General features: G+C 49.3%; 1 protein-coding gene across 1 annotated transcript; it reads right to left on the minus strand.

The window, feature by feature from the left end:
• Window positions 1–3,917: 3,917 nt before the first annotated feature.
• NFKBIA (NFKB inhibitor alpha) lies at window positions 3,918–7,547 on the minus strand. The gene is made up of 6 exons (XM_058026919.1): window positions 7,227–7,547; window positions 6,800–6,908; window positions 6,086–6,296; window positions 5,532–5,620; window positions 5,147–5,407; window positions 3,918–4,661 (listed from the first exon to the last, which is right to left on the minus strand). The coding sequence occupies exons 1-6, from the start codon at window positions 7,448–7,450 to the stop codon at window positions 4,614–4,616; spliced, it is 942 nt and encodes a 313-aa protein (XP_057882902.1). The 5' UTR covers window positions 7,451–7,547; the 3' UTR covers window positions 3,918–4,613.
• Between the last annotated feature and the right edge of the window lie 2,840 nt (window positions 7,548–10,387).

Below are 10,387 nucleotides of genomic sequence, written 5' to 3' on the forward strand. Positions count from 1 at the left end.
GGTGCTGGGAGCACAGCAATGCTGGGAAAAGCCCTTCCTCCACCCCCTGAAATGAGGCTAGCCATTTGTCCAGGGAGAGATTCTTCCCTGCCACCCCTGCACTCTGTTTTGCAATCCTTACTTCTAGGAACAACCAGATGCTTAATGATTTTCAAAGCTCAGCTTCCACAGAAAAATGATATGTGCCTGGCCCAGAGTCAACTATCACTGAAGATTTCCCTTTAAAACAAATAAAACAAATCACAAATTATGTCCTCCCCCTGGAGATCACAGTGTCTTTCCTTGCTTTTTTTTTTTTTTTTTTTTTTTTTTTTTTCTGGTTTCACCTTTTCCTTTACTCACTCAACCACCTTGCTCATTCAAATCTGCGCTGAAGCTGTGGGGCAAGGCCAGCAGCAGTGAGGCTGCCACTCTTTGGGACAGGTTAAAAGCTCTGGTGGCCTCACTGCCTTCTGGTGCATCAAGTCCTTGCCAGGAGGGCAGGTAGATGTGCCCACCAGCTGCATGCAGGACATGTGGCTGGTAAACACTGTTGGCCCTGCTTCAACCTGTAGTTCTCAGTCTGTAAAATGCTAAGCAGCCAATTGGGACCCCTTCCTAATGTCAAAAAGGGCAGAAGGAGGAGACGACAGTGAGGTTAAGGCCTCTAAGTTAGACTCTGTCTGTTTGGGGAGCAGAGACACCCACATCTATGTGTCAGCCAGCTCACACAGCCCAAGCTGTGTGCAAGGAGTGTGCTGCCCCAAAATGTGAGAGTGGCAGAACAGGCAGCTGGGGGATGGTGAAAGGGGTCTGCTCATGACTGCAGATGTCAGGCTGGCACAGTGGGAGCACAAAGCCTCCCTGTGCATGTCTCTAGGTGCAAAGTTGCCTTTAGCCCCTGCTTTTTATGCTTTCCAAAGCTCAGGGAATGGAAGAAAAGGGCTCTAAAGTACGGGGGGGAAAATCAGGCCTTGGGCTCTGCTGTCCATCATCACCACCCTGGCAGTCTGTACTTTACTTGTCACCACTGTGAGGCTCTCGAGAAGCCCAGGACTGTTGCTGAGAAAGCTGAAAGGCACTGAAGGAGGCATCTTGGTGGTGGTTTGGGTGAGAAAGGCCTACAGTGAGCAGGAATGCAAGGAGGAAGACGAGGGTGTGGGAGGAAATGAGGAGTCTTGTTCTTTGTGGGAAATATAAGGAAGTATGGGAATATCCCTGTGGGATTATCAAAGAGATTTACAAGAATGGGCAGCAGGGAAAGGCTGGAAACAAAAATGTCATGCTGTGTAATGACAGGTGAATGAGCTGGTGTTGCAGGCAAAAAGGGTGGAGGGGGCCATGCGGAAAGGGAGGAAGGGAAAAAATAACAGGCAGAGGCAGATATGAGTGCCAAAGGCAATAAAAGCAGAGGACACAGGCAGGGCTGAGGACAGTGAGGAGGGTAATGGAGACAGGGCCAGTTAGGAAACCAAGTCTGAACTGCACAGGACCTCAATCTGCACCGGCATGGATGCTCTTGAAGCTTGCAGAGCCACACAGGCCATGTGGCAAAGGTGCTGGACAGAATTTTGAACCCTGGACCAGTGAGGGGAGGCACTGGCAGTAGAAGCAAGAACAAGCTAGTGTGCTCTGCAAACAGCAGCCATGCTGTCTGAATAAGGGAAAAGAGATGCTGTAAAGAATAAATACATAAGGAGTTCTTGCTCTATATCCTATGGGACCATGCCATGTATCTGGGCAGAATTCAACAAGACAGCATTAAGGCAGCTTGTCACCAAAACCACTCTCAGAAGATCTTTCTAAAGGCATAGGTGTGGAAAGGGCAGAGACAGGGTGGAAATGCAGCAGTTAAAGGGCATACATTCAAAACTGGGGGTGGCAGGGGGATGTCCTGCAGTGGACAATCTTCCCATATCACCAAGTGAACAGGCAAAGCTTTCCAATGAGTAATTCTGCATTAGCAATGCACAAATACACAACATGTCCCAACCTATTTTGCTAACAAGCACATGTTCTCACATTAATCTCTGTCCTACTGGCTTTACCCATGGTTCCTCTGCATATGTTGCATGGTTACTTTTGCATGACAGGTGGAGGCAAACAGTAGCAAAACCAGCATGTGGTATTTCAACAATGATTTGTTTAGCTGCAAAACTTCCTCGTACAGTAAAACATCTGCTTAATTTATTAAGTCACTGCAGAATTATTGTAAGATTATAGCAGTACCTTTCTAGATACTTTGTCTAAATATTGCAATGGGCAGCTGAGAATGTACCACTGCCTCCGAAACTTCTCAGCCAGCCTGGTACTACTGATAACTGCATTTTTCTCCATCCCTCTGGCCTTCAAATGAGAAGTATTTGCCTTCAGATGGTATCTATTTAAATATTTGCATACCTGCCCCAGCCACGCACCCAAGGACTTTTAGACCATTGATAGCTGTAGCTGGTGAATGCCTCTGCAGGGCCTTGACAGCATTTCCAGCTCCTGTTTTGCACGGGGAAATGGAAATGCTGCAAGTGGAACACCGCCGTTTCTATTTCCAGCTTGGAATCACTCCGGGTTCTTTGCTAGTGAAAAACCTGCAGCAGCAAGTGAGCAAACTCCCACAGTCAACACTCCCAGCTCAGAGATAATGGTTGGTAAGAGTGCAGGGTGAGTTCCTAACAAGGAAAAAGTTTTGGCAGATTCTTATGCAGCCCCCCACCTGGAAAATGCAGACTTGCAGTGCAGATGTAGCCATGAGTGCCACAAGGAAGTTTCAGTGCATATACGTGGGTTATACTTGTGTAATGAGAGTGGAAGGGAAATAAAAATGACTCAGGATGACAATTTTATATGATCCTTTCCACAGTGGCCTTTGGCTCCCATGCAAATTAGGAAGCACACAGCCAGCTATGGTGTTTTTCCTCATACCAGCAAACTCTCCTTAGAGCAGGTTGTGTGTCAGGAACCCTTTGGGAAGAGCAGGGCAGAAAAAGGAATGGGTATCCCTGTGCAACCTGGGGCCACAGCATTCTCCAACAGCCTGAGCTGGGCCAGGTGCCAGCAGCACAGAACTCCCCCGGCCAGCTCTTGGCAGAGCTCCATGGTCCTGTGTCAGCAGCTTTGCTGCTCCCTGTTTCCATCAGGGGTACAGCACAAACGGGGCACGGTCACCCTTTACACAACTCATCCTCTACATGGACACACAACAGGCTCAAAGTATTCCAGTGCTGTGATGCACTGCCAGCAGGTAATGAGGGGACCAGAGGATTTGGGCAAAGTGATTGCTTGCCTGAATGCTGGAGAGAAACTTGAGGAATAACTGAAGCAATTAAAGCCACATCCTTCATTGCTATGAACTGTAGCTCCAGCAGTGGGGATGGGGGGCCTCACCTGAGTTTCAGGGATGCAAGGCAGCAGTACACATTCCCAGGATGTGTTTCCTCTTCCCATGGAAATCCCCTTTGGAAATTCCAAAGGGGTCAGAGTTCAAAGTGAAGCTGAGCCAGGTGATAAACAAGAAGTGAACAGACACAGGGCTGTGCTGCAAACCTCCAGCTTCCCCTGGCGAGAGCTGCAAAGTATCTGAGCTGGAACAAAAGGTGCCATGAGGGCAGGTGGGCGGGTGCTGCCAAAAACAGCCCAAAGCCCCCTCTCTGGTGGGCTGGCAGCCCAGAACTGGAGGAGAGGGGGAATCCCAGCCCCACGATCCGCCTGCTGCAGCGGGTGCAGGAAACAACACCTACGTCTGCTTCCAAAATTAGCTGCAGCAGAAGGGCTGAGAGCTGCAAGCTGCTTAGGTGGCTTACCACTGCTGAGGTGAATCACCTAAAATCCCTCAGAATATTACCCCAACGGGCTGCTAGGTGTCAAAACGTTTCTTAAAAAGCAAACCAGGTAGATTCCCACGATCTCAGGGAGGTGGGCAATGAACTGTTTTACAGACTACGTACGGTTATCAGACTTTTTTAATAAATACATATCTCACACGTACCAAAATAATTATAAACAAAAAATGTACAGTATTTACACAATATACAGTTGCTAAAAAGTGTAGCAATTATGACACACACAGTGTGAAACACACTTTTCCAATGCCCACAGTTAACATTATTCCTACTTTGCCTAAGAACCAAGATAGCAGCAGTCCCTTGTTCTGACTCCTCTACCTGGGAAGCCTCACTGAGAGCAGCTGAGGTCAGTCAGAAAGCACAGGCACTGCCACCAGCCCAGCACAAATGAACGTAGAGTCTTTGAAAAGCGGTGTTGGCATGAGTCCACCTTGCCATGAAAGGTCACTTGTTCCCTGTAGTACTTGATGCCACAAGAAGGCTCCTGTAACGAGCAGGCTGGATGTGTAGTCTGTTACCTTTGCACGGCTGAGAAGATTGGCTATGTGGCTCTTTACCAGGTGGTGTGAATAATCACAGATCTGTACTGATGTTACACATCCCACTCCTGTATTTAAACACAAGGGAGATCCTGGAACGGTCCTGTTACAATAACATGCTCCTTCTCCTTACTGGGCAGTGTAGTATTTCTCTCCTCTTTTTTCTCTCCACACTATGACTTTCTTTTTAGGTGAAGAAAGTCAGTCCTTTTTCTATACATATGTATACAGTCACTTCTTTTCAGAAAGCTCTGCTTTAAAATGCCAGCTGTCGTCCTCCAATAAGGCAGTCATCATATATAAGCTGCAAGAAAAAAAAACCAAAATGCTGTTAATGCAAAAATCTTACTTAAAGTATCATAGCCACTCTGGATAACAGCCAAATTCTACACACAAATTCTTCAGCAGAGTATAAAATTTCTACACCAAAATGGTTACATACACCATTTAATGCAGCACTTGGAATGTCAGAAAAACAAATCCTAGGGAGGAGAAGACCACCCACTAACTTGGATTTTCTCTCATGAGGTTCTGTGTCAGCAACAGAACTGTGTTCAGAGAACCATGTCGTTTGAAGTTAACCTCCATTCCGTCACGTATTTTTTACATTTTATTCTTACTCTGTTTATATGTTTGCCTCATCTGCCATTTTGCTGGTTGCATAATCTTTGGTATACCTATCTGTTACATAGCAAGAGGTCACTGGGGCATGCTATCAGAGTGACACCAAAAAATACCCTGCACAGAACAGCATTTCCCCCTTTCATAAAAATGAAAGCAGCTACTTACTTCATCCTCTGTGAACTCAGGCTCCGATTCACTGCTCTCTTCATCCTCACTTTCTGGCAACATCTGCAGGTCAGCTGTGGTCAGCTGCTTCAGCTGTTCCTGTATGCTTGAGTTGTCTCTTCCCCATGTGAGCTGATAGGGGGAATAGCCCTGATAGGTCACTTTGTTCACATCTGCCCCATGTTTCACCAGAAGTGACACCAGTTCTGAATTCTGCAGATCGACTGCCAGATGTAGTGCTGTTCTGCCATTGCATGGCTCCTGTGTGAAAACAGCAAAAGGTTTGGCATGTTAGGAGAGGCAGAGCCACTGTTAGATCTGTTGATTCTAATCTACTGATTCTTAAGAGCCCTACTTGGGTAAATTGATGGTACACATTACATACCTGTGCGTTTACATCTGCTCCCAAGGACAGCAGGTACTCCACAATAGCCAGGTATCCCTGGATAGATGCTAAATGAAGACACGTATGTCCTGGAAGACACAAGCAAAGGGAAAACTTGAGTAAGTCTAATTCAATGCCTCATCATTACTTAAAAGCCAAGATGATAGGCCAGGATGGTATCTAAATTTGCAATTCATTCACAGCAAAAAGGTGTTTTCCAGAAGAGCTTTCCAGCTTCCAGTATGAATAAAAGGGCTGGATTTTGAAGAGATTTCTTGGAGGCTTTATTCCAGTCTTTGAGTGCAACTTATTACAAACAAAAAAGAGCACGGCAAAGGCACTCACTAAAAATGCAAAGTTCAAAGCCATAAGAGACTATAAACAACAGTGAGAAGGCCTACAAGACAGTGCATTTCAAAAAAGTCAGACACTGCTGTATGCTCTGAGCTCCTCAACTCTCAAATGGGACAAAATAATCCTTCTCCAGAGATCTTTGAGATCCACAGGAGACCGACCCTGCCCTGAGGCAGCCAGGATGAGGAGTGTGTCCGTACCGTTGTAGTTGGCTGCCTGCAGGACAGGCAGGAGGTGCTGGGGCTGGCAGTGCTGCGTGAGCACGCTGACGCTCGTGAGGGAGCCCTGCTGGCAGGCGATGTGCAGGGGGGTGTTTCCTCGGAAATCCCTGATCTCCAGGTCGCATCCGGCCTTCAGAAGATGCTCAGCAATTTCAGGCTGATCAGTTATCACTGCCAGGTGAAGAGGAGTCTGCAAGCATAAGAGCAAAAGCACTGTAAGTTACACCACAAACTTGGCACCAGCATCTAGGCAAGCAGACGTCTTGTTCACTAGGTGATTTCTGCCAACAAATAAAAGCATGAAAGCACACCCCATAAACTCAGCTCTTTATGCTTCCCAATGTTGTATTGCTGCCCATTTATCTGGAAGTGATGAACTTCGGGCTCTGTGGATAAACTGACCGCCAGCTGGTATGAAGGGTATCATTAACATCTCCATAAAGAGGGATGCAACCCATGGCATCATATTTGAAAAATGTGGGCGTTAAATGCCACTGTCTCAGGGGAGAGGAAGCACTGTACCAACCCCGGCTGGAGCCAGCTGGGGACTTTCCTGAACGTAGGCTTTGATTCAATTGATTCCATCAATTAAAACAAAAAGAATTACGGGACTTTTTAGGGGAAATTCCCCAGAGGGAGTGTGTGGGTGTGGCAGGGGCTGATCCGGATTTGGGGCTATCGAGGTGAAAGTACCTGGCTGAGGTTGTTCTGGAAGTTCAGGAAAGCCCGGTCACCGGCTGCCTGCTGGATCACCTCCAGGCTCAGGGCTTTTTCCTCGTGAATAATGGCCAAGTGGAGAAAACTGCAAGGGGGGGAAAAAGGAGTAATGAAGCAACCCGCGTTACCCCCCTGACGCCACGCTGCGCCGCCGGGCCGGGCCGGGTCACGCGCGGGTGTCGCAAGCCGGGGCTTTCGGCGCGCCCGGCCGGGGCTTTCCGCGGCCGCGGGAGCCGCCTCTCCCTGGCGCCGCTCCAGGGACTTTCCGCACCCCCTCCCTTCCCTCCCGGCGCGGCCCAGCGCGGCGCCGCCCCGCCGGCAAGCACATCCTGTCCCGGACCGGCCGTGCCGAGCTCCCCGCCGTGCCCGAGCCACCCCTGCCCCGGCTCCGACCCCCACTTACGTGTCCCCGTCCTCCGTCAGCTGCTGTGCCCAGGCGGGCGGCTCGCGGGGCTGCAGCCGTATGTCCTCCAGCTCCTTCACCAGCTGCCGGTACTCCTCCTCCTTCATGGAGTCCAGGCCGCTGTCGTGGCGGTCGTCGAGCGCGAAGGCGCCCTGGCGCTCCTTCTTGGGGTGCTCGTAGCCGTCCATGGCGGGCGGCTCGGTGGCGCGGCGAGCGGCGATCATGGCGGCGGAGCTGCGGGCGCTGCAAGTGAGCGGCGGCGGCGGCGGCGCCTCGCATATACAGCGCGACCGGGGGATTTCTGCGGGGGAGGAGCCGCGGAGGACGGGAATTTCCAGCCAGTCAAAGCCCGACCGACGGGTCCGGTCCTGCTCGGCGCCGCCGGCGCTGGCAGGGAGGGCGGAGCGGCTGGGGCCGCCCAGAAGGGGCGTCGGAGGGGAGGGAAGAGGCCGGGCCGAGAGGGAACTTGGCGTTTTTCCAGGGGGGAAGTACTCGCCTCTCCGGCGTCCCCGGCGGTACTTCCCTGCCGCGCCCCGCGGGGATTTCCCTGCCCTACCCTGCCCGGTCCTGGGGCTCCCGGTGCCTCCTCCCCGGCGGGTCCCGCTGCGCCTCGGGGTCCCGGCGCGCTGCGGGCCCTGCTGGCCCTGAGTGCATCCCCCGACATTCCATCACTTTCAGAAGAGGGGCTGCGGGATCATAGAATAATTTGGGTTGGAAGGGTTCAATAAAAAAGGGTTTTTTCCATCTTGCAACTATTTCTGACCTCACTGAATGTCTGTGCTTTTTTTTTTTTTTTTTTTCCCATAGGATGGCATTCCTTGAATAAGAACTTAAGAGAAAATAAAGGCCCATCTAGACCAACCCCCCTGCCATAAGCAGGAACATCTTCAACTGGATAAGACCCCCATCCAACCCGACCTTTAATTTTGCCTTTAATGGGCATCCACCACCTTTCTGGGAACCTCTGGGTTGCCCAGAGGGTTCACCACCCTCATTGTAAAAAATTCTTCTTCCTTATATCTAATCTAAATTGACCTTGCTTGTGTTTTAAACCCTTACCCTTTGTCCTATGGCAGCAGGCCGGGCTACAAAGCCCCTGTGTTTTTACAGGCTGCCCTCCAGCTGTGCAAGGCTGCAGTATGGTCCCCCAGCAGTCTCTGGCCAGAGGGCCAGGCTGTGAGCACGAACGCCCTTAGGAGCTCCATCACCCCGAGGTGCAGTGCAGCACAGCCTGCACAGTGACAGAGCCCTGAGCTGTGAGGATCCCTGTGAAGTCTGATGAGAGGGACCACCTTAGGAGTCCTTAACCAGCGCTTATCTAATGATTAGGAACAGGCTTTTTAGCAAGCCCAGGGCAGCAAAGTCACGGTAAAATGTCAGGGAATCAAACGCCACCGGGGCAATGCTGAGGCTGGATCAGTACACTGCATTTGCCGTGCTTGAGGAGTGTCACTTCTTGGAGACACTCAGGCAGGATTGCACATGATGGATGTTACACTGCCATGCCTGCAAGTGTGCCAGTGTTGCCTCAGCGTTTAGAGGATTTTTCATCTCTGCTGTGTAAGTTTTCACTCCATAACAGAACAAATCTTTTAAAGAAGAAATTACATCTTCAGCCACTATTCTTACTTTCTCTGGCCATTCCTAGTGACTCTTCTTTGCTTTTTTTTTACTGCTGTCATGCCATCTGTGGGTACTAAAAACTGGATAAATGTAGGATCCCACATGGATAAAAGGCACTGTTTGTCTGCAGAGCTGACAGCACTGAATTTTTTCCTGGTGAATTTTTGCTTCTGCTTCTCAGATGTAGGGGATTCCCATGAAGAATTTTTCTTCTCTTGCAACTATTGCTGGCCTCACTGAGTAACAGTGTCTGTACTTTTTTTCCTTTTGTCATTTTCCCATGGGATGGCATCCCTTTGAACAAGAACTTATGGGAAAATCCAAAGATAAAAGGAAGAGCCAGAGGAGAGGAAGAACGCCTGGCTTTCTGTTAGCAAATGTTTTTAATTTTCAGCCCAGCTGTGCCATTCCTGGACTTTTTTTCAGTATTCATTACTTGGCCTGGGACAATCCAGTGGTGCTTTTGGGCAGCTTTAGAAAAAAGCCATAAAACTCTGTCTTTTTGAAGGTAAAGGTTATGAAAGTTCCGTGAGCTTTTTGAAACAGTTTCCCCTTTTTAATGTAAATTGGCAGGGGAAATTTAATTAACAAATGAATCTCCTCCTATCTGCAGCTCTTCAAAAAAAGAAAGATGGGAGTTGAAAAGCAAGCTCCTGCTCTGACTAGCAGGGGAATTGAGCCCAGCAAGGACCTTGCTTTCTGCAGTTGAGATTCTGCTAGAACCACACAGACGTTAAACTTGAAAACTCCTGTCCTAGCTGTGATGGCTGTAAACTGGCTTCAGCAAAGGGAATTCTTTGCCTCCTTCTGTGAGAGACCTCCAGCTGCCCTCACAGGCCATCACAGAACTATTTTTAGCAAGCATTTGCAAGCAGCCTCTTTTCAGAGGCACACAAGATGCATTTATTTTGTGTGTTTTAACTTGGCAGTACTGCAGCCAGTGGTAGGTGGCAGAAAGGTGATGGAAAATGTTTTCTGGATGGAAAGTCACGCTGAGGCCAGCCCACTTCCTGCCCCAGGGAGACGCTGCTGCTCTGCAGCCTGGCCCTAGGCATGGTGAGGGGCCCACACATGGGCCACTAACCCTGGCTGTTAGGGCACGAAAAGCAGGGCTGGAGAAGGGGTTTAGCCCTAAACCCATCTAGAAAGCAGCAGCTAGCTGCAGATGCAGGGGCCAGTGGAGCCCTCATTAACAATTAGGCAAATAAGGCTGCTGTCTTTGCTGTAACTCCTCACGGTTAGCACAGTGGTACAATATTTGCCTGAAGGGATGACACAAAAGAAGATAGCATAAAGCAAAGGTCTTGGTTTGGTGAAGGTCATCGGTGCTGCTTTGTGCTGTTGAAGTACTGTCCTTTTTCTTTTTGTGTATTTATTTATTTAATTATCACATTCAAGCAGTTTTTCTATGCAATTGTATATATGGTCCACAAGAGAAAAAGAATAGAAAGAAACAAACTCAGCTTTTTGGATATAGGGCGGAGCCTGTCACAACCCTAGTTTCCTGTGTGGCCTCTCAGCCAAGTGCTGCAGTTCTG

Source organism: Melospiza georgiana, chromosome 6, assembly GCF_028018845.1.
Source record: "Melospiza georgiana isolate bMelGeo1 chromosome 6, bMelGeo1.pri, whole genome shotgun sequence".
Classification (NCBI taxonomy): Eukaryota; Metazoa; Chordata; class Aves; order Passeriformes; family Passerellidae; genus Melospiza; species Melospiza georgiana.

Coding starts and splice junctions, on each gene's coding strand:
- NFKBIA (XM_058026919.1), bottom strand. CDS start 7,450: ATGATCGCCGCTCGCCGCGCCACCGAGCCGCCCGCCATGGACGGCTAC. Junction 5,621..6,085: donor GCAGGCAGCCAACTACAACG/GTACGGACACAC, acceptor TGTGTCTTCCAG/GACATACGTGTCTTCATTTA. Junction 5,408..5,531: donor GAGCAGATGTAAACGCACAG/GTATGTAATGTG, acceptor GTTTTCACACAG/GAGCCATGCAATGGCAGAAC.